We start from the raw sequence: 25,349 nt of genomic DNA, 5'->3' as shown, positions 1-25,349 counted from the left end.
GAGAAACGAAGGGGTACGTGACGGTCTCAGCCGCACTGTTGGTGGAGATCATCGTGAGGAAGGCCCACAGGAGTGATCATTGCAAGCTATCTCCGTTCTTAAAAACCATAGTTGCTCTCGACCGCACGACATAATCACGAAGGGACAAGTCGAGGCTGTCTGTAAATAGGTAAGGACACATTTGATATTCGTTAATTGGCTTTGAAGTGTTATTTCTCGGCGTGTGTAGTTGCAATCTTTTGACGACATCGTGTGCAAGGTTAGTACTCAGCGCTTACAATCGACTGCTTTTCGAAACAGATGTCTTGCTTTTTGTCGTTTCCAGAAACGCTATCAAAATAAATCTCTCAGTAAATTGGTATACGTCATCGAATGCAATACGCGATGGCGTCCGATTTATTTTATTTTTTCCATTTTTAGAGGGAGTAATGTTTTAATACTGTTATGTATGTAGATATGGCAGTGCTCCCATCCCCCAGCAATAAATGCCACCTCCATGAATATGCTGTGCAGTCCCACATTAAAAAAAAAAAAAAAAAAAAAAGGCCCGTTTTTTTTTGCCAGGCAGGCACCTTCCCACATAGTGAGCGTAGCATTACAAGTAAGCAATAATTAATGACCCCTTACACAATTAACCATTTCGTTGAAATCTTTTCGCTTTTGAATATTTTATGCATGGAGGAGGATGTTGAAAAGGGACTGGCTTGAATGCATGAGTGAACAGTACAGTGGGTTTATTCCTTCAAGCCTGTGTGCCGGACTGCAGCTGTTAGGATCCACCACAGGGGGCGGTGAAGCTCCCATTTCACAAACACTGATGGACACACTGCTTTCTATATTAATATACTGTATGTAAATTGAGTATTATGTAACATTCTCAATGACATATTGTTTTGCATGAGACACTTTGCATGTTATGCACGTTGATTGACCACACACGTGTTTCATTGCCCATAGTTGCTCCGCCAAGATGGACGTGTTAATGAAGGGTTTGTCAAAAGCCAAGGAGGGTGTGGCTGTGGCTGCAGAAAAAACCAAGGAAGGTGTTGCTGTGGCTGCTGAGAAGACTAAAGAAGGAGTTATGTTTGTAGGTAAGATGATCCCAAATCTTACCTGGCATTGGAATCCGTTGTAAGAAAATTCATATACCCACTGCACTGTGTGACCAACAACAATTGACCACACTATGTATTGTTCTACTTATTGGATTAATATTCATATTTTCATGTAAAAAATGGCTCCACTGGCAGTGTTCTTACTAGCACATTTATTCCATTATTCATTCAGCCAGATAAATGATCAATGCATGTGTTTAATTTATGCAGGTCGATGAAATGTGTCATTAATTATGGAGGCCATTTTAACAACCAGCTACTAAATAACACCAGCCTCAGTAGTTGTAAGAGCATAGGCGGAGTTTGACTTTTGGGGCAGGGGGAGCACAACATGCAACATGACCCCGAAACGCAGTGTCAGCAATAAAATTAACTTACAAGAATATTTATAATAATAAGTTGACAATGAGCGTTTTTTTTGCTTGCTTGTTTGTTTGTTTCCCATCATTCTTGAGGGGAATTCTAAATCAGGCTGAAAAAAAGTTGCTTGAAAAAAAACACAAAAAAAAGTTGCTTCAATCGAAATATATATTTTCAACCCCAGACAAAGTCGCTTCAATAAAAAAAAATGTGTTTGAATGCAAAAATAAATTTCAAACTCAAAAAATACACGTGAAAGCTATTTTTCTTTGATTTTTATTTTTTTTTTTTGCTTTTTAATTGAAGTTTTTTTTTTTTGTTTTTTTTTTTTGATTGATTGAAGCAACTTTTTGATTGAAGTAATGTTGATTTGTGATTTGTGCAACATTTTGGCAAGGACATTTTTGTCTTTATTATTCAATCAAAAAATTACTTGCTTCAAAAAATATTTTCAAAAAGAAAAATCACTTCAATCAAAAAAAAGAAAATTTTCAATCATTAAAAAAGTTTTTGAATGCGAAAAAATATTTGAAATTGAAAAATTTGCATTTGAAAACTTAATTTTTCATTGAAAAAGTTGTTTTGTGTTTGGGCCATATTATGGGTAGGGCATTTGTGTCTAAATCATTCAATCCCCCCAAAAAGTTGCTTCAATCAAATAAAAAAATCATTTTGAAAAATAAAATTGCCCTCCCCTAATTTTTGGGGTTTTTTGAAAATTATATGCAAGGCAAACGACCGTCTAAGTTGCTAGTCGCATGATCTTTTCGAAAAATAATTTTGACCCATTATAAAAATATATTTTTTTGTTCATTTCATTCCGTTTTATTGCTTTTCAACTTATATATATATATATAGGAAAGACAGTTACATGCAATGACACTTTTCAGCCACCAGGGGGACCTGGACCCCCTGCCCCCCCCTTAAAAGCCGCTTATGTGTAAGAGTAGTGCAATGTGGTGAGGAGTATTTGTACTGTGGATGATTTGGTACTCTGAATATTCTTATGGCCTCTCGGCTCACTTGACAGAGCTACAAGGAGGGTTGGGTGTGGTGGGGGTTGGGGTTGGGGTTTTGCAGCACGTGCCACATGTCTGAGCACTTGATTACAGGCAAAGCCAATGAGCAAGGTAATTTCATGATTGGGTAATAATAATGAATAAAATCAACATGAGTCTCGAGGAGTTTTTTTGCCACCTGGGTTTTGCTATATTTTATGGAATGTTTCATTTGTAAATATCATAGTATAAGTACAGTCATAAACTGACAGTCATCACAGCCAGAGTAATCATCATAAACCATTTTACTGTCCATGAAACTTTGATACAAACGCAAAACACTTCTGGAGTTAATGTTATAGGTGCTAATTTAGTCTGCAGAGCGTCCTAGCGAAGTGTGCATAACTGTAGATGAATCTCTACATAGCTGTGCGACTTGGCAAAAACTAGTTTCCCCTCTTAATTTTGGTCAAATCCTTAACTGGATACTTTCAGGAGTTGCTGAATTTTTTCTTTCTTTTTCTTGGAAGGCCCCAAGTGTCATTTTACAGTGTCTGTGTGAAATTCTGATGCTTGTCACTACTGATATGGTCACTTACACACATGCAGTTGCATTTTCAGTTGACATAACAGAAGTTGTCAGATGTACCTGCAATGAGATCTTAGCTGAAATCCAATTACTATGTACTTGTCACTCATTATGAACACCAAACAAGTCATGTGGCAGGAAAAATGCATGCAGGTTCATTTTTGCGTTGTCCACACTCATATTTGTTTGTGGTTGGAACACAGCATATCTATAGCGTGTCCATGCTTCTGCATTCCATGTGCTGCTCATGCTCTAGGACAGAAACACTGCACGAGGGTGCCTTGGCCTTATACAGTATTTACTGTAATATATTACTGTAAACTGAATATCGCTGAAAAAAGATACAATAAATTACTCACCTTTGGATACACAAAAAAGTACTGTAGTTTGGCACAATGAACCCTTTGGCACACAACAATCAAGAATATTTTGGCCATTGCCTTGCCCTGATGACTTGCACTACAGTGGGGCAAATAAGTATTTATTCAACCACTAATTGTGCAAGTTGTCCCACTTGAAAATATTAGAGAGTCCTGTAATTGTCAACATGAGTAAACCTCAACCATGAGAGACAGAATGTGGGGAGAAAAAAAACAGAAAATCACAGTTTGATTTTTAAAGAATTTATTTGCAAATCACGGTGGAAAATAAGTATTTGGTCTATACCAAAAGTTCATCTCAATACTTTGTTATGTACCATTTGTTGGCAATAACGGAGGCCAAATGTTTTCTGTAACTTCACAAGCTTTTCACACACTGTTGCTGGTATTTTGGCCCATTCCTCCATGCAGATCTCCTCTAGAGGAGTGATGTTTTGTGGCTGTCGTTGGGCAACACAGACTTTCAACTCCCTTATCACCCCGTGGCGTCAAAATGATAACAAGAACGGTGAGCATAAATCCCAGAACCACACGGGGGGACCTAGTGAATGACCTACAGAGAGATGGGACCACAGTAACAAAGGCTACTATCAGTAACACAATGCGCCGCCAGGGACTCAAATCCTGCATTGCCAGATGTGTCCCCCTGCTGAAGAAAGTACAAGTCCAGGCCCGTCTGCAGTTCGCTAGAGAGCATTTGGATGATCCAGAAGAGGACTGGGAGAATTTGTAATGGTCAGATGAAACCAAAATAGAACTTTTTGGTAGAAACACAGGTTCTCTTATTTGGAGGGAAAAGAATACTGAATTGCACCATACCAACGGTGAAGCATGGGGGTGAAAACATCATGCTTTGGGGCTGTTTTTCTGCAAAGGGACCAGGACAACTGATCTGTGTAAAGGAAAGAATGAATGGGGCCATGTATCGAGAGATTTTGAGTGAAAATCTCCTTCCATCAGCAAGGACATTGAAGATGAGACGTGGCTGGGTCTCTCAGGATGAAAATGATCCTAAACACACAGCCAGGGCAACAAAGGAGTGGCTTCGTAAGAAGCATTTCAAGGTCCTGGAGTGGCCTAGCAAGTCTCCAGGTCTCAACCCCATAGAAAATCAGCGGAGGGAGTTGAAAGTCCGTGTTGCCCAACGACAGCCCCAAAACATCACCACTGCTCTAGAGGAGATCTGCATGGAGGAATGGGCCAAAATACCAGCAACAGTGTATGAAAAGCTTGTGAAGAGTTACAGAAAACGTTTGGCCTCCGTTATTGCCAACAAAGGGTACATAACAAAGTATTGAGATGAACTTTCGGTACTGACCAAATACTTATTTTCCACAAAGATTTGCAAATAAATTCTTTAAAAATCAAACAATGTGATTTTCTGTTTTTTTTCCCCCCACATTCTGTCTCTCATGGTTGAGGTTTAACCATGTTGACAATTACAGGCCTCTCTAATATTTTCAAGTGGGAGAACTTGCACAATTAGTGGTTGACTAAATACTTATTTACCCCTGTAAATGCACTGAATTTTCACCTTTTGCTGTTGTACCCCTTTTACACTGCTGGCCAAAAGTATTGGCACTCCTGTAATTCTGTCAGATAATGCTCAATTTCTCCCAGAAAATGATTGCAATTACAAATGTTTTGGTAGTAATATCTTCATTTTTTTGGTTGCAATAAAAAAGTACAAAAGAGAAAGAAAAAAAAAAATTATAATTTTACACTCTAAAAATGGGCCGAACAAAACTATTGCCACCCTCAGCCTAAAACTTGGTAGCACAAATTTTAGACAAGATAACGAACAATAGCGAACAACCGCTTCCGGTATCCATCAATGAGTTTATTACAATGCTCTACTGGAATTTTAGACCATTCTTCTTTGGCAAACTGCTCCAGGTCTCTGAGATTTAATGGGTGCCTTCTCCAAACTGCCATTTTCAAATCTCTCCACAGGTGTTCTACTAGATTCAGGTCTGGACTCATTGCTTGCTACTTCAGAAGTCTCCAGTGCTTTCTCTCAAACCATTTTCTAGTGCTTTTTGAAGTGTGTTTTGGGTCATTGTCCTGCTGGAAGACCCAGAACCTCTAAGGGAGACCCAGCTTTCTCACACTGGGCCCTACATTATGCTGCAAAATTTTTTGGTAGTCTTCAGATTTCATAATGCCATGCACACGGTCAAGCACTCCAGTGCCAGAGGCATGTTTCCTTAGAAGGCCTCATTTTTTTCCCCGTGTAAACTCTATCTTGATGCCTTTTCCCAAAAAGCTCTACTTTTGTCTCATCTGATCAGAGAACATCCTTCTAAAACGTTTTTGGCTTTCTCAGGTAAGTATGGGCAAACTCTTGCCTGGCTTTTTTATGTCTCTGGGTCAGAAGTGGGGTCTTCCTGAGTATCCTACCAGAGAGTCCCTTTTCATTCATATGCCAACAGATAGTACGGGTCGACACTGTTGTACCCTCGGACTGCAGGATAGCCTGAACTTGTTTGGATGTTAGTCGAGGTTCTTCATCCACCATCCGCACAGTCTTTCGTTGAAATCTCTCATCAATTTTTCTTTTCTCTCCACATCTAGGGAGGTTTGCCACAGTGCCATGGGCTTTACACTTATTGACGACACTGTGCACGGTAGACCCAGGAACATTCAGGTCTTTGGAGATGAACTTGTAGCCTTGAGATTGCCCATGCTTCCTCACAATGTTGCTTCTCAAGTCCTCAGACAGTTCTTTGGTCTTCTTTCTTTTCTCCATGCGCAATGTGGTATACACAAAGACACAGGACAGAGGTGGAGTCAACTTTAATCTATTTTAACTGGCTGCAAGTGTGATTTAGTTATTGCCACCACCTGTTATGTGCCAAAGGCAAGTAACAGGTGCTGTTATTTACATAAATTAGAGAAGCATGATTTTTCAAAGGGTGCCAATAATTTGTCATTTTGGGAGTTTTGTGTAAAATGCTAATGATTTAATTTTTTTCCCCATTCTCTTTTGTGTTTTTTCATTGCAAGCAAAATAAATGGAGATATTACTACCATGGGAAAAAATTAGCATTATCTGACAGAATTGTAGGGGTGCCAGTACTTTTGGCCAGAAGTGTAGTAGTTTGTGTCATAGTGTTCAAGTCCAAAATGCCTCACTATGTCATATTGGGGAACAGACAAGATTCAATCTGCTACATGTGTTGTGACCCTGAAGGAGGCGATCGACAGATACTGTCTTTCAGATCTATCAGTCACTCACGATCGATGTATTGGGCACTTCTGTTTGAGAGGACTTTGAGTGATCTTTCAAGGCCCACAAAATACTGTATTGTATGATTACATGCATACTCACTTCTCAATAGAAAAAAAACTTTGAGTCGACCCTTTTCCATTATTTTATAATCAACAGTAACGAATAGATAACTATTACAAAATTCAAGCACTTCTTCATAAAAAGGGAGAAAATCGCATTTCACTTCTTTTTCTAATACCATGCAGCAGTAATCTATGCATTGCATTATCTATTTTAGTGTAGCATGTTTAAATTTAGCCGTTTGTGGGTGCCGCCATGTTCTCCTCATAGATTAGAAAGCGTGGGTGTGAACAGATTGTGCTTTTATTGCAGTTATAGGAACCTACACAATACAGGAGAACAAAATATTTGGTTTGATTTTAACCAGTATTTATGACTACTGTGTGGATCAGTATCATGTGCACGGTGGGTAAATTATCAATTCAGCACTGTCACCTCACCATGTAGTTGAGTAAAACACTATTGTTTCAGAGCATGAGAGTTTTTACTGTTTTGGTAACATTATTTGGGTAAACTAAATATTTACAAAGAGGTCTTGGTCTGATGAAGTTCAGGTCTACACCGCCACTACTAATCTTCATTTGGATTATGTTTTTCAGGCAACTTCCAACTCATAAAACACATTAGAACTTTCCGTCTCTAGGGATAGTCATCATTTGTGGACCTGAACTAGCATTTCTTTCAGGGCACTCTGCTATGTTGTTGTTTTCACATCGATGCATTTCCTTGATTTAGGTTTGCTCTGAGGCTGTCGTTTGTAGAAAGCTTCATCATTTGGTCTCCTTTGCTGACTTTTAATGGTCCTCAGGGAGCAATAATGCATGTAGATGTGAGATCAGATTCAGGGACACTGGGCACGCGGTACATGGGCCAAATACTGTAGCTCAGCAGAGCCAAGTGCAGATGGATGAGAGCTGTAAAAAGGTCAGACAATGAACAATACTGTAGTTGTATTTTAAGCAACTGTAAAGTTGATTACATCTCTTAAATAAATTGCTCCCTGGTGCCTTCAGAGCTGTGGCGAGTTTTGAGATGTGAGCTTTGTGGGAGTCTTTAAATATCAATGAAACTAATCATGACATGGCCCAGTACTTTGACACACAGCTCATGATTACAAGGATATAACAACCCTAAACAGCTGCCAATAGTTGTAATAAGGTTTTACCACCTCACTAAGACAGTTTAAGAACTGTCTATTTTTCTTTACTGATGGCTGTTTCATATACTATACACATGTTTGAAATTATTTGGCAGGCTATAATGAAAAAGCATTTATGAAAATTGATTACTTGAACTAAATTCCAAACAAAAAGTAATGTAAACATGGGATTGGCATTCAACTGAATTAATCGACTGAAGGAATCACTAATGGATTAATATTCGATTTATTTGTTTTAATGCCGCAACGATTAATCGTTTAAGTAATTCGTTTAGAAAAAAGATTCAAATTAAATTTTCCTGCTTTGAGTATTCGTTTGATTAAAGTGGTGTTGCAATGGTTTGTTTTGAAAGTGCATTTAGTTTTATTGATTTGGGTTGTTACACTGCTCTCTATTGGAAAAAATGAATATGACATAACTTATTTCACATGGCTGAGTCCAGCTGCTCCCTGTTAAGGCCAAAATAAGCTACGTTTTCGTTTGAGCTAGTGTTTTTTTTATGCATCCATATTTGAATTTATAGGTACAGTATGTTTAGCCATTTTTTGTGGGAATATGTGTTTAAACCATTTGTTAATAGAAAAGAAAAAAGAAAAAGTTAGCATTTTATAGCAATTAAGCTAGCGGTCTATTGCTATGTAAGTTAGCCAGTTGTTCTTTTGTTGTACTTAGTTCCTCATTTATTTATTTTTTCATACCGTTTGAGGCTCAGTTCGGGTATTTTAATTTTTTATGTTCCATATCCGATTATTCGATGATTCGAACTAACTAGTTCATCGATTAATCGACTACTAAAATAATGGATAGCTGCAGCCCTAATCTTTTTTTTTTATTTAATTTAATTTTATTTTTATTTTTATTTTGGTCCCATTGGTCAACTTTCCTCTCTGGATGATGGCAAACTGACAAACTGAACTGAATATACAGTATCCCCACAATTTTTTTTCCCAGTCATGTTGTGTGCTCGATCTTGCCTCGTTCGTAATTAATTCCGCCCCGATAAGAGGATACTTAACAGTTAATAATATGTTAATCTGTTTTATCTATCTCATTTTAGAAACTAATAACATTGTTTTAGTTGGCCATATCTTCGACACATACAGTACAGTATTGTTTGCTGTTTGCCTAAAATGTTTTTAGATTCAGATTCAGATTCAGAGATTTTATTTGTCATTGACACCAGCTCTCACAAGATGACAACAGATGCAACGAAATTCCGTTCGATGAGTAAGCATCGGGCCGCTGCAGACTTGATTTTAGTTTAACCTCTCACAGATCTGATGATGCTGATGTTTCCAGAAAGTAGCCACATTGTGAGGAACTAAAAATATAAAATGATAAATATGAAGTGATAAAATTTGCATACAGTGTCCGACCCAGTTGTTGCTAGACAAAACATCATTCACTCTCATATATCAGGAGACAACTGCCTGGTTGAAGATGAGCTGATGTCATTTTTGGACAAAAGGACCAGGCAATATATCACTTTACATGACTCAAAGTGTTCTGTCCCATTTTTGTAGTCCTCCAATTTCTCTAGGACATTGAGTAATTGCGTTGTGGTAATGTTGCAAATGGCAACGTTATAAATCAAGCATGCCTTTCACATATATTCTACGACTTTTTTTCCAGTGCAGTCAGGAAGAATTGTCCAGAAAGAAGCCCAGGAGGATTTTAATGTTTGTAATCTAGAGTTTAATGGGCCCTCCGATGACAGGCAAATGGCCTAAATCCTAAAACAGTTGTACACCTCACTCTGGCATTTAGAAACATTTTTCAAACTGCTACTGTTGAAGGTTAAGATATTGTAAAAGTGTTTTAAACATGACTCCTTGACAGTTAAATTGGGTAATTTCATTGCTTGTATTAAATGTTACCAATGTTTTTGTATGTAAATCTTATTATTTTTCTTTTTTTAAACTAGGTAACAAGGCCAAAGACAGCGTGGGAACAGGTGAGTTCTCTTTTCTTATGTTATTCCAGTTGCTGTCGTTTGAGTTAATCACGCAATATTTTGTTAATGTTGAGGTTTGAAACATGTGGCACTGGAAACCATCAACTTTAACTTTAAAATAATCCAGATAAACATTGTATGTGTGACTCTTTGTAGTGGCTGAGAAGACCACTGGAGCGATGGAGAACATTGCTGCCGCCACTGGCCTCATCAAGAAGGATGAATTCCCATCTGACATAAATGTAAGTATCCAAATTTTTAAAAATTAAAGCCAACGTCATATATCCGATTGAATTGCAATTTCTATTTTGAAATATGAACCCGACCCTTGAAAGTGTCTTATCAAGGCAATTAATTTGTACTCTGTGTTCTTCCTTAAACTGACCACTCAGCAGAACAGAATTGTAAACGCCCCAATCAATTACAGTGGGGCAAATAAGTATTTAGTCAACCACCAATTGTGCAAGTTCTCCTACTTAAAAAGATTAGAGAGGCCCGTAATTGTCAACATGGGTAAACCTCAACCATGAGAGACAGAATGTGGAAAAAAAAAAACAGAAAATCACATTGTTTGATTTTTAAAGAATTTATTTCCAAATTATAGTGGAAAATAAGTGGTCACCTACAAACAAGCAAGATTTCTGGCTGTCAAAGAGGTCTAACTTCTTCTAACGAGGTCTAACAAGGTGTAACGAGGCTCCACACCTTACCTGTATTAATGGCACCTGTTTTAACTCATTATCGGTATAAAAGACACCTGTCCACCACCTCAGTCAGTCACACTCCAAACTCCACTATGGCCAAGACCAAAGAGCTGTTGAAGGACACCAGAGACAAAATTGTACACCTGCACCAGGCTGGGAAGACTGAATCTGCAATAGGTAAAACAGTTTGTGTCAAGAAATCAACTGTGGGAGCAATTATTACAAAATGGAAGACATACAAGACCACTGATAATCTCCCTTGATCTGGGGCTCCATGCAAGATCTCACCCCGTGGTGTCAAAATGATAACAAGAACGGTGAGCAAAAATCCCAGAACCACACGCGGGGACCTAGTGAATGACCTACAAAAAGCTGGGACCACAGTAACAAAGGCTACTATCAGTAACACAATGCGCCGCCAGGGATTCAAATCCTGCACTGCCAGACGTGTCCCCCTGCTGAAGCCAGTACACGTCCAGGCCCTTCTGCGGTTCACTAGAGAGCATTTGGATGATCCAGAAGAGGACTGGGAGAATGTGTTATGGTCAGATGAAACCAAAATAGAACATTTTGGTAGAAACACAGGTTCTCGTGTTTGGAGGAGAAAGAATACTGAATTGCATCCGAAGAACACCATACCCACCGTGAGGCATGGGGGTGAAAACATTATGCTTTGGGGCTGTTTTTCTGCAAAGGGACCCAAAGTACTGATCTGTGTAAAGGAAAGAATGAATGGGGCCATGTATAGAGAGATTTTGAGTGAAAATCTCCTTCCATCAGCAAGGGCATTGACGTTGAGACATGGCTGGGTCTTTCAGCATGACAATGATCCCAAACACACAGCCAGGGCAACAAAGGAGTGGCTTCGTAAGAAGCATTTCAAGGTCCTGGAGTGGCCTAGCCAGTCTCCAGATCTCAACCCCATAGAAAATCTGTGGAGGGAGTTGAAAGTCCATGTTGCCCAACGACAGCCCCGAAACATCACTGCTCTATAGGAGATCTGCATGAAGGAATGGGCCAAAATACCAGCAACAGTGTGTGAAAAGCTTGTGAAGAGTTACAGAAGACGTTTCGCCTCCGTTATTACCAACAAAGGGTACATAACAAAGTATTAAGATGAACTTTTTGTGTTGACCAAATACTTATTTTCCACCATGATTTGCAAATACATTCTTTAAAAATCAAACAATATGATTTTCTGGGACTTTTTTCACATTCTGTCTCTCATGGTTGAGACTTACCCATGTTGACAATTACAGGCCTCTCTAATGTTTTCAAGTGGGAGAACTTGCACAATTGGCGGTTGACTAAATACTTATGTGCCCCACTGTATCTGGTGCCTTGCCCCCTCGAATAAATGTGTCACCTTAAATAGACATTGACGAAAACAGGTACTACAGCCAAGTATTTTTTATCGTTTTGACTGTGAATAGTATATCCCACAGTAAAAGATTTACCAAACTACTTGCGCAGCAGACAAAGCATTTGAAGCCATCCTAAAGTTTAAAGAAAAAGTGCTCAGCTTTGCAGGATAAAAGCTAATTATTTTGCCAAAAAGAAATAAAGATAAGAAAGACCTATGGTCTCCAGAGAAAATGAGCACGACTAACAAGGATGAAAAGAGAAGAGTTGGGCGGAGAACTTTTAGACTCTATTTATTTCATGTGGAACAAACACAACCGCATAGTGTCTAGAAGATAAGACATTATATAGAATGAAGCCTGAGTAAATAAACACCCACAGCCTCTGTATTATTATTTCCCCATACAATATGTTCTCATTATTGTCTTATTTTAAATGGGGGTAACTTTCATACAATGGAAGAAAAGTATGTCAACCCTTTTAAATTTATTAGATTTCAATTATGTTCATTAATACATGGTAATAAAGGGGCTGGGAAGGAAAAGTGAAAGAAGACAACAAATCGAACCTCCGTTGCCACCAAAAACTTCAAACAAACTGCTCTTGTATAAGCAGACCAGACATACACAACATTCAGGATGAATTTTAACCATTCCTCCTTATAACTGGTGTGAATACCTCTATTGCAGTCACACTACAGCATCCAAATCACATTGAAGTCAGAGCTTTCACTGGTGCACTCCAGAATATGTATTCTGTTGTTGAACTGTTTCAGTGGTTTTTGGATCATTGTCCTGTTTCAACAATCATCCTCTGTTGAGCTTCAACGGTTAGGTATCATATTATGCGGACCTTGTAAATGAATTTTTCCATTGGTGATAGCAGTCCATCCGTGCCCTGAGGCAGCAAAGCAAACCAGTATCATGATAATCCCTCCACCATGCTTCACATTTTGATTTTTTTTTTAATATATCGGCATGCTATTTTTTTTTGTCAGTCAGTCAGTTTCAGTTTATTCGCACATCATCAAATACAGTACATAATCATACGCTAGCAGTTCACATGTTAAGATGGGCGAATAGGACACTCCAAAGAAGCTATTCAAAGCTTTTAGCAGGGGCCCAGTTAGACAACACACACATACACACACACGCAGGCACACACACAATTAACTGTGGACAATTTCAAAATTTTGGCTACATTGGATTTGGTAAGAGACACCAGTAGTGTTATTCAAATAATCAGCATATTATATATACATTGCTAGGAGATGAGTTTTGAGTTTTTTCTTAAAGATGGAGATGGAGTGTGACATTTTAAGTGTTTCACAGCAGACATGCAATGAATATTGAATATTGTTGTATTGTATTCTTTTTCAATACAAATGTGAAAACGTAATAGCTTGTATAATTTTGCTTAAAGCTGAGTCCTTTGATTACCTTATGATTTTAATGAAGCTCACTACATTTTTATAAACAATTTATAACATTCCAAAGGCCTTGTGCATTTTTCCCCATTTTACTGACCTATTATGAAATCAATTCATTTTCAGAATCGTGCTGTTCACCCTAAATAACCTTCTCATGGATACGCGCTGTCAAATGTTGACATGTTGTCTGGCTCTGGCAGTCTGTGAGTGGAACAGAGCTCCGCAACGTTCTCTAAGCCTTCATCCTCACAGTTGGACTCTCTTCACTGCTTCCCTAAGATAGTGAATCTTGCTAGTTTGTTCATAAATCTTTCAGAGCAACACCACTGCTTATTTCTAAGCCCTGGCCAAATGTCGCTTACAATCTTCATTGAAATCATTCATGCCTGTTAGTCGAAGACCACAAGGTTTTCTTCGAGAGATCATTAGAAGCTGACGTTGTGCCAAATAAGAGGGACTCTCTATGGTGGTTTCTCTTACAGCAAGACTGAGCCCATAGGATTATGGTCTCTTCTCTGACCTAATTGACTTGATTAGTGGAGGTTTAAAAATAAGAATGATGACCCACAAGCTTTGTATTCAGGTCTCATTGTTGCATATTAGCCATGAGCAAACTTAAGAGTAAGAAAATAGTCAATGCTATGTGGCTACATCCATCCACCCACGCACCCATACATAGTACGGACATACATACATACATACAGTACATACATTCATACATACAGTACATACATTCATACATACAGTACATATGGGGCTGCAGCTATCGATTATTTTAGTAGTCGATTAATCGATGAAGTTGTTAGTTCGAATAATTGAGTAATCGGATAAGGAACATGAAAAATTAAAATACCCGAGCTGAGCATCAAACAGTATAAAAAAATAAATAAATAAGGATCTACGTACAACAAAAGAACAATTGTCTAACCTAAATAGCAAAAAGTCCGCTAGCTTAAATGCTATAAAATGGTAACATTTTTTTAACAATGCTTTTAACAAATGGTTCAGACACATATTCCCACAAAAAATAGCTAAATATACCTATAAGCTAAATTACGAATGCATTAAAAAAAAACATTAGCTAAAAAAAAAAAACTTAGCTTATGTTGGTCTTAACAGGGAGCAGCTTGATTTAGCCATGTGAAATGAGGCAGACTCGAGGGCAGTGTATCCACCCACATAATAAAACTAAAGGCAAACACTTTCAAAATAAACCATTGCAACACCACTTTCATTAAACGAATACTCGAAGCAGCCAATTTTAATTCGAATCTTTTTTTCTAATCGAATTCACGAGTTAATCGATTAATCGTTACTACATACAGTACTACATGCATACATACAAACATCCATAAATACATGCATAATACATTCATTCATACATACATACATACATACATAAATGCATATATAATACATACGCATACTGTATGTATATATATATATATATACATACCAGGGGTGGATGCTGGTTTTTCAATAAGGGGAAGCTCAAAGTGTGTCCGCCTGTGAGTGCTTTGTTGACGGTGGAGGTGCTCAGCGGCACCCGCTGCTCGGTAAGGAAAGAAACAAGAGTGCCTGCAGTCAAGTCTCAAACACAAGCAGCTACAATAAAAAAAACCCACCAGAAATAAGCTCGATTTTTTTTTTGCTTGCCGTTTTTAACAAAGCAAGTGTCACTAGGTTGATTATTAAAGTCTCTTGTTCAACTCAAAACAATGGAATGAAAATTAAAAAACAAGATCACTGATTTGCTGTCACTCAAAAAAGGATCCAGCCTCAGACATACTGTATCATCCAATCATCATGCAGAGAACCAGAGCGTCCCGGCAAGCCAAGCCCCACTCACTGCCCATAGACCCCCAGAGACGCAGAGTGTCCAATGGGCAGGATAAACCCAGCCTTTAGCCAATGACTCGTCTCTTTTCACTGTAGTGGAACAATGTACTCTCAACTCTGGATACGCACAGCTTCCAATTACATACATACAGTGCCTTGCAAAAGTATTCGGCCCCCTTGAACCTTGCAACCTTTCGCCACATTTCAGGCTTCAAACATAAAGATATGAAATTTTTTTGTCAAGAATCAACAACAAGTGGGACACAATCGTGAAGTGGAACAACATTTATTGGATAATTTGAACTTTTTTAACAAATAAAAAACCAACCAAGACCCGGCCGTCCTTCCAAACTTTCTTCTCAAACAAGGAGAAAACTGATCAGAGATGCAGCCAAGAGGCCAATGGTCACTCTGGATGAACTGCAGAGATCTACAGCTGAGGTGGGAGAGTCTGTCCATAGGACAACAATCAGTCGTACACTGCACAAATCTGGCCTTTATGGAAGAGTGGCAAGAAGAAAGCCATTTCTCAAAGATATCCATAAAAAGTCTCGTTTAAAGTTTGCCACAAGCCACCTGGGAGACACACCAAACATGTGGAAGAAGGTGCTCTGGTCAGATGAAACCAAAATTGAACTTTTTGGCCACAATGCAAAACGATATGTTTGGCGGAAAAGCAACACAGCTCATCACCCTGAACACACCATCCCCACTGTCAAACATGGTGGTGGCAGCATCATGGTTTGGGCCTGCTTTACTTCAGCAGGGACAGGGAAGATGGTTAAAATTGACGGGAAGATGGATGCAGCCAAATACAGGAACATTCTGGAAGAAAACCTGTTGGTATCTGCACAAGACCTGAGACTGGGACGGAGATTTATCTTCCAACAGGACAATGATCCAAAACATAAAGCCAAATCTACAATGGAATGGTTCAAAAATAAACGTATCCAGGTGTTAGAATGGCCAAGTCAAAGTCCAGACCTGAATCCAATCGAGAATCTGTGGAAAGAGCTGAAGACTGTTGTTCACAAACACTCTCCATCCAACCTCACTGAGCTCGAGCTGTTTTGCTAGGAAGAATGGGCAAGAATGTCAGTCTCTCGATGTGCAAAACTGATAGAAACATACCCCAAGCGACTTGCAGCCGTAATTGGAGCAAAAGGTGGCGCTACAAAGTATTAACGCAAGGGGGCCGAATAATATTGCACGCCCCACTTTTCAGTTTTTTATTTGTTAAAAAAGTTTAAATTATCCAATAAATTTTGTTCCACTTCACGATTGTGTCCCACTTGTTGTTGATTCTTGACAAAAAATTAAAATTTTATATCTTTATGTTTGAAACCTGAAATGTGGCGAAAGGTTGCAAGGTTCAAGGGGGCCGAATACTTTTGCAAGGCACTGTATATACACCAGTGTTGTTTTCGGCATTTTAATTTTCGTCTTAGTCTTTTGGACGACAATACATATTAGTCTTAGTCATATTTTAGTCATCTCAAAATGTGTCTGTCTTTAACTAGTCTTTGTTGACGAAAACTCAAAACTAATTTTCTCTAGTTTTAGTCAACATTTACTATAAATGCTTTTGTCAGTAAAATTAAAAAATGTTGCTCTAAAAATAAATAAATAAATGTTTCCAACTATTTCGAATGAACATTGACAGACGAGTATATATTGTAGTGTAAAGACAACGCAACTTGGTGATAATACACACTCAACACAAAAACAGTACATTATTTTCAGTTCATTCTACCCACGAACTGAATTTAAAAAACGTTTTTGAATGCTATGCTAAGGTGATGAGTTACATTTAGTGTGTGATGATCACTCAGCACAGACCTTTAAAGGCTAAAGCAACATAGCATTTTCTCTCTGGCCAAGATAAGAAAACAAATTTTACTGTGTGTGCAAGCCTGGAGACTGGAGAGGACACTGGTGGGGTGGGGGCAGCACGTCACACGAGTGACACAACCAAACACTGCTACGATGGAGGCTAACCACACATAAAATGTCACACATTGTAACACGTGACGGAAACTATTGCATGTTTTCGTCACGTTCTCATCTCGTCAGACGAAAAGTGGCATACATCTTTTTATGTTTTAATCTCCCAAGACAGGTTTTTAGCTCATTGTCGTCTCGTCATCATCATGAAAAAAACTTTGTTGACGAAATATTTTCATTAAAGTAATTGTTGACGAAAACAACACTGACATATCCACAAACATAAAAAACACAATGAATTGCAGGGTTTTTTTCAGACATTGGTAAACACCTGATTAGATTAAGGTAGATTTTGCAGGTGCAATTCTTCAAATCTGACTGGTATGTTCACATATAGTCATTTCAGGAATTTTAAACCTACATATCTGTTTTGTCTCCGTGTTCTCTCAGCCTGAGGAATACGGGCAGGAGGCTATGGAGGGCCAGTCAGAGGGAATGCTGGAGCCAGAAGGAGAGACATATGATGACACCCAGCAGGTGATCCGTTTTCACCACACATTCACACATGTCTGATGTCCCATGTTTTTATGTTCGCATGCTATTTAAAACACTAAAATATTTTGTTTTACAATCAGTGATTAGTCTATTTAATTGCTGTAGATGGGAGGCGTGCCAGTTTTGTCAGCTTCCCATGCACATGCATTGAAACAAGGGCTGCATTACAAATTCCGCCTTTGTAAACAATGCAGTTTTGATTTGCGCTTTCCGAGTTGAGTGTTGATTACAATCATACTGAAAGGTTTTTGTTTTAGTGAGCTCATTTAGGAATACAGTAATATAAACACCCCCTGAGGATGACTCACTCCATCATTGCAAGATGGATGTGCAGTCTTGTTATATTGCTTCTGTCAATGCAAAGTGAACATTGGCTCTTAAAAGGCCAAATGTTTTACTGCAGCTCTTGTTTTGTGTGATACTAGATTGATTACAGAATACCGTAGGTAAAACGACAGTGTTTTGTGTGATTGAAATAGTAATTTTTGGGAAAATGTTAGCAATTAGGGAAACAGGAACCACAAATTTTGAAAACCTTAAAAGCACTTAAATGATTGGCATTTTTTACACAAATGTTCTACTCGCTACAATATTAAAACACTAGATTATAGGGTATTAATTGCAATTTTGGTTGACATTTTTTAAGTTCCTTTTGATTTTTCTTCCTTTTCTTGAATTAAAATATTCATGGTCATCTTCCCTTTAACACTTTATAGGGCAATTGAATATTTTTGGTTGTTGAAAAAAAGTTAACACCATAAAGACCTGGCGTCCGCAAAAGTGTACATCACATTTTGGGTCATTAGGCCATTATTGTGGCCTATATGACCCACAATGTGATGTCCACTTGTTTTTTTTTTTTTTTTTTTTCAGTAGCACTCATTATTTTTAAATATTTTTCATGAATAAATAAAAATATTAAATTAATAAAATGATAATAAAACAAAAGTAATAAAATTGAAATTAATAAAAACAGAAATACACTTTGGTTATGGTCCCCAATAACACACTGAAAGGTGTTTTGTATTATTATTTAAATGTCAAAGTATTTATACGCATTGCCTGCCCGCCCCTGACAACAATAGACACCCAATTCATTTAAACCGGGAGGACTGGCTATCAATGCACATTTTTCAGTACCAGCGAGTAAGTGACTGATCGCTGCCAACCCTCCCAGTCAAAATTAATTATACGTCTCAAAGGGTTAAATCTTATTTTGTAATGTTTTCATTTCACTTTCTTACCACTCATTGCCACATAGGTCAGACAAAAAAATATATTTTTCATATTTCTCATTTATGCCAGACAGCTGCTCATGCTCATTCCATCCATGTTCTCCTATTTTTACTCCTGCATCTTCTTCCCCTCCCCCATCCCTCTACGCTCAACAGTGCACACGCCATGGTCTTAATGGGTGTGGCGATGACGTCCCCTGCCATAGTGCATTGTGGGTAACGTCAGGGTCTGCCTGCATTGCTGTAACTGGCGCGGGGATCATTTCCATTCACAATTCCCTACCTTGATTCATGGAAGCCCCTCTATGTTGATTTGAATGAAGACATCAAATGACCAAGGAGTATGACAAATTTGTAGAAACTGGAATTTAATGTTGTCATAATGTGAGGAGGCGTGTGTAATTATAAAATGCTTGGGATGAGATCACGACTCGTCCTTGACGCTCTTGTATAGCCTGTTACTGCCCTCTACAGGCACATTGAACTAAGTACAACTTGTGTGTTGACGTCATCCTAGAGATTGATATGCTGAGCCACAGCAATTGTTTCGAACACGATTTATTTTAAATAGGTAGTCTTTACAAAGGCCACATTTCAAAACAAAACAGTTTTATGTCACAAAAAATACAACAATAATACATTGGAATCACCTCAAATTGCATGTGATTAAGGAAATGTTTCTTCGTCAATCGTCATACACAAAAGAATCTAATACAGGGAAGGTCATACTATAAACCACATTGTCAGCATAGTAATTTTTTTTTTTTTTTTAAATCCTGTAATACTTATTTGAATACACACTTGCAGTTTTTTTCCCTTTAAATCATGGTATTTTCAGTTAAAAATAGATGTTACAGCCTATTTTTTACTACGTTACATTTAAATGATTTAGGAAAATGTTTTATTTACAGTGGTACCTCAGTATCTTTTAGACATTCGATGTAAAATTTGACTCACAATTTGTTTTTACATCCGACGACATGCTCGAAATATGACGATTTATGACAGCGCCGCACATAAGCGCCCCCCCCCCCACCCCCCTTAAAATGCTGGCCGACTAGTGTCATTGCATGTAATTGACTTTCCTATATACAGTATATATAAAAGTTGTAAAGCAATAAAACTGCAACAAAAATAAATGAAATGGACAAAAAACATTTTTACAATGGGTCAAAATAATTTTTCGAGCACTTTAGACAGTCATTTGCTTTGCATATAATTCATTTATATATTTATATATATATTTATATGTATATATGTATTAGGGCTGTAAAATTATCGCGTTAACGGGCGTTAATTAATTTTTTTAATTAATCACGTTAAAATATTTGACGCTATTAACGCAGATTACCCGCTCAGACAGATTTAAATGACGGTACAGTGAAACACCACTTGTTAATTGTGTTTTATGGAGTTTTGCCGCCCTCTGCTGGCGCTTGGGTGCGACTGATTTTATAGGCTTCAGCCATCCATGAGCATTGTGTAAGTAATTATTGACATCAACAATGGCGGGCTACTGGTTTATTTTTTGATTGAAAATTTTACAAATTTCATTAAAACGAAAACATTAAGAGGGGTTTTAATATAAAATTTCTATAAATTGTACTAAAATTTTTCTTTTAAGAACTACAAGTCTTTCTATCCATGGATCGCTTTAACAGAATGTTAATAATGTTAATGCCATCGTGTTGATTTATTGTTATAATAAACAAATACAGTCCTTATGTACCGTATGTTGAATGTATATATCCATCTTGTCTTGTCTTGTCTTTCCATTCCAAAAATAATTTACAGAAAAATATGGCATATTTTATAGATGGTTTGAATTGCGATTAATTGCGATTAATTACGATTAATTAATTTTTAAGCTGTAATTAACTCGATTAAAAATTTTAATCGTTTGACAGCCCTTGAATGAATTAGACACAAATGTCCTAATCATAATATGGCCCAAACACAAAAAGGATTGCTTCAATCAAAGAAATCTTTTTCAAAGAAAATTTAAGTGTTCAAATGCAAATTTTTCGATCTCAAATATTTTTCCGCATTCAAAAACTTTTTTCTATGATTGAAATTTTTCTTTTTTTGATTGAAGTGATTTTTCACTTTGAAAATCTATATTTTTTTAAGCGACTTATTTTTTGATTGAATAATAAAGAGATAAATGTCCTTGCCAAAATGTGGCCCAAACAAGAATCAACATTACTTCAATCAAAAAGTTGCTTCAGTCAAAAAAATAACTTGACTTCAATCAAAAAGAAAAAGAAAAGAAAATAAAAATTAATTGAAGAAAAAAAGGCTTTCACATGTATTTTTTTTTCTTAGTTTTTTGAGTTTCAAATTTATTTTTGCATTCAAACACTTTTTTTTTTTTTTTTTTTGATTGAAGCGACTTTCTTTGGTTGAAAATATATATTTTGATTGAAGCAACTTTTTTTTTAAGCCAGTGTTTTTTTTCCCGCCATATGGCTCCGCCCAGGGGATATAATTTTTGACTGGGGTAACTACATTGGCACGACACCGGCGGGCGCACCAAATTCTATGGATGACGATCTTGCCAAAAAGTATTGCCTAAGCAGCCTGATTTAGAATTCCCCTCAAGAATGATGGGAAACAAAAAATGCTCATTGTCAACTTATTATTTTGAATATTATTGTAAGTTAATTTTATTGCTGACACTGCGTTTTGGGGTCATCAACATGTTGTGCCCCCCCTGCCCCAAAAGTCAAACTCCGCCTATGGTGCCGCAGTTTCTTTGTTTTGCCGCAAGACGGACGCACGGCCGATTTTCTTGTATGAGAAATCAACAGGGTTCCAACTAGGTTAGTGCAGGTAGTGAACAAAGGAAAAAGGTGATGCATACAATTAAAATGAAGATGGAAATGATAGAAAAATATGAGCATAGTGTGCGCACTGGCTTGACATTACGGCCGTAGAATGTTTATGATCTCGAAGGTCCTCCTCGAAGGTCCTCCTTCGAGATCCGTTCGCCAGTATTTATAAGTTAAGGTGACAATTATTATTGTGGTAACATTGCCAAAGAAATCGCCAGCTTTGTCAGGTTTTTAATCATTTATTTCAGAATTTGTGCAACACAACAAGCCTACTGTTCTCCGCAGTTGACGCCAACAACAAAACATTAAAAAAGAAAGTAAAATCTCTACCGCACCTTTCTCACTCTGTCACGTCAGCCACGCGGTGAGTTCAGGTACTGCATGCAAAACACGTCAGCCACATTCGAACCCAATTACATTAATGCAGGAATTATTATTATTGTTTTATTATTATTCAGATTTTTATCTACAAATTATTTGCTTTGCTATGTGTAATTGTGATTTGTAATAGTGCCAGCAGTACTGTATTTATAAAGGATTTAGTGTAAGTTTTCGGGCTGTGGAACGAATTAATACAGTCATAATGTATTCTTATGAGAAAATCCTGCTCGGCATACAACCATTTCAACATACAAACAAGGTCCTGGGATGAATTAACTTCGTATATATACAGTGTATCACAAAAGTGAGTACACCCCTCGCATTTCTGCAGATATTTAAGTGTATCTTTTCATGGGACAACACTGACAAAATGACACTTTGACACAATGAAAAGTGGTCTGTGTGCAGCATATGTAATAGTGTTTATTTATTTTCCCCTCAAAATTACTCAAAATATAGCCATTAATATCTAAACCCCTGGCAACAAAAGTGAGTACACCCCTTAGAAACTACACACATTCCTAAATATCCAAATTGAGTTCTGCTTGTCATTTTTCCTCCAAATTGTCATGTGACCCGTTACAATAATACTGTCAGCATTGCTCAGAGATTGAAGAGGTGGAAAGGTGGAAAGCCCGCCCGTCTCATCAGACCATAAGACATGGTTCCAGTAATCCATATGCTTTGTTGACATGTCTTCAGCAAACTGTTTGCAGGCTGTCTTGTGTACCGTCTTCAGAGGAGGCTTCCTCCTGAGGTGACAGCCATGCACACCAATTTGATGTAGAGTGCGGCGTATGGTCTGAGCCCCACCTCTTCAATGTCTGCAGCAATGCTGACAGCACTCCTGTAATGAGTAACATGACATTTTGGAGGGAAAATGACAAGCAGTACTTAACTTGGACATTTAGGGATGTACGTAGTTTCTAAGGGGTGTACTCACTTTTTTTGCCAGGGGTTTGGATGTTAATGGCTATATGTTGAGTTATTTCGAGGGGAAAATAAATTAACTCTCATATATAAGCTGCGCACAGAGTACTTTTCATTGTGTCAAAGTGTCATTTTGTCAGTGTTGTCCCATGAAAAGATATACTTAAATATCTGCAGAAATGCGAGGGTTGTACTCACTTTTGCGATATACATGTATATGATATGTATATATATGCAAAATTGTCCTATATGCATGTGTGATACATTATTGGAAAGCTTAAAATCTCAATTTTGCGGGGGAAGAAAAATTTTGAACAGGAGGGCATTTAAAAAAAATAAAATGTGAGAGCATGAAATAGCAGAATTAAAGGCGCCATGACTTTATTATCGCGTACTTACCTTGTTTCGATCCCAAAACTCCATGTAGCATGTATCACTGAGTGTCAAGACACAACCGAGAATGGACACAGCTGGATTTTTTTTTACTTTATGGGTGAAACTTGGTAATATAACACGGGTCACGATGCAGAAATCGCAGATATCAAGGAGTGGTCCAGATTTTCTTTTTCATATATTTACCCTTTTAAACTTTTTTTTTTTTCAATTTTTCTTTGTTTGGATAGATTATTTGTCATCTTACATATCAGATAAAATGCGACAGGAACAAAAAAATACAATTAAGCGATAATTACGAGGTTGATATCCGTGACTTTTTTTTTTTTTTTTTTTAAAGTTTAAAATATGCGAGTGAATAATTTTTAAAGTAGTTTTTTTTTTTTTTTTTAAACAAAATATTAGACATCAATTAGTGATTCTAAGCTAAAAATGACAGACATTTTGAATAATAAATATAATTAATTACCTTCGTTTTATGGCTGTGTTGAAACAAAAGCGGTTGCGCGACATCTGTAAATGGGGGTTTCCAGGGTAAAACGGACATTTTAAAAATAGTTTGGGGGCTTAATGTGCCATGAATCTGCTATGGCAGCATACAGACATATTGTTCTATTGTTATTCTATTGTTCTAAAACAACAGTTATTTTGGTTTAAAATACATTTTAAAGAGGAATGCAAGAGCAGAAACTGCTTTTTCAGTTTTGTCTGTGTTTTCCGCTATGTATATATATACAGTATATACTATGTGTATGTATATATACTATATATATATATATAATATTTTTTTAATACACACACATATATATATACATATACACACATACACACATACATACATACATACATACATACATACATACATACATACATACATATAACCAATTAGTTAAATTTACGATAGACCCTGAAATAGGAGAAAAGACAAAAAAGACATTCTTACAAAAATAAACTGTTTCACATATTCGCATGACGAACCCCGCCGACCCCGTCTATGGATGACTTGGCCCAGCTGTCCAATTTAAAACACAAATGTGGCCCTTGAGCACAAAAGTTTGTCCGCCCCTTATCTAACATCTTCATGTAATTAAATGTGAATGTTTGCTCACCCCACAGGAGAGTCAAGACTACGAGCCAGAAGCATAAAAGCATCAGTGCGAGCCACTATTCAACCAGCAGCACAACATTATTTATAATAATAAAGGACAAATACTATTCCAATTATTCTCCTGTTTGAAAAAACCTACAAAAAGACAAGAATCCCCACTGAAAAATGTTCTTCCTTCAAGAAAAGAAATCTTTTATGATTATATATTGTAAATGTTCTTAACGTAATGTGTTGGGTGTCGGTAATTATTGAGATGTAGGACTGTCCCTCACTGTCTCATTTCCTTGATTCCCTCCCAATGAAATGAGACCAGAAGCAGGGCTTGTGAATGTGTATTTTGTGTGTATATGTATTTAGAAATGTGTAATAGATGTTCATCAACTTCCAATGAGACATTGGGAACAGAAAAAAGTCTAAGTTGCAAGCAGATATTAATACAATATCCTCTTTTAAGTGTCGACAATGCCTGTTTGTTTCCTTTGGGAATTTTTTTGAATGTTTTTGAAGTAAGATTTTTTTGAGTTTATTTTTTACTTTGTATCTTTCTAGTTGCTCGTGAAATCATTCCAGTAAACTATCTGTTGGACATGGAAAGTATACATGTTTGTATGTGGGTGTGTTTGTGTGTACTGACGATTTTAACAACTTAAAGTTACGATATTATGTCTTGAAATCATAATGGTTGTCATATCAAAAATGTGCTTTAAAATGCAGGACTTGTCAATAAAAAGGTTTGTGTTAAGCCAAACATGCAAATCCTCTGTAAATAAAAAGTGAGAAATGAAAA

The 25,349-nt window shown here is 37.2% G+C and overlaps 1 protein-coding gene across 1 annotated transcript; it reads left to right on the top strand.

Moving 5' to 3' along the window:
- Positions 1 to 25,349, top strand: sncb (synuclein, beta). The gene is made up of 6 exons (XM_057851236.1): positions 1 to 169; positions 958 to 1,091; positions 9,819 to 9,848; positions 10,005 to 10,090; positions 17,577 to 17,663; positions 24,571 to 25,349. Exons 2-6 carry the CDS (start codon positions 971 to 973, stop codon positions 24,598 to 24,600), a joined length of 354 nt encoding a protein of 117 aa, XP_057707219.1. The 5' UTR covers positions 1 to 169; positions 958 to 970; the 3' UTR covers positions 24,601 to 25,349.

This window comes from Corythoichthys intestinalis, chromosome 11 (genome assembly GCF_030265065.1).
Source record: "Corythoichthys intestinalis isolate RoL2023-P3 chromosome 11, ASM3026506v1, whole genome shotgun sequence".
NCBI classification, from domain to species: domain Eukaryota; kingdom Metazoa; phylum Chordata; class Actinopteri; order Syngnathiformes; family Syngnathidae; genus Corythoichthys; species Corythoichthys intestinalis.
Note: the sequence above shows the minus strand (reverse complement) of the source record. Positions and strands in the feature narration are given on the sequence as shown.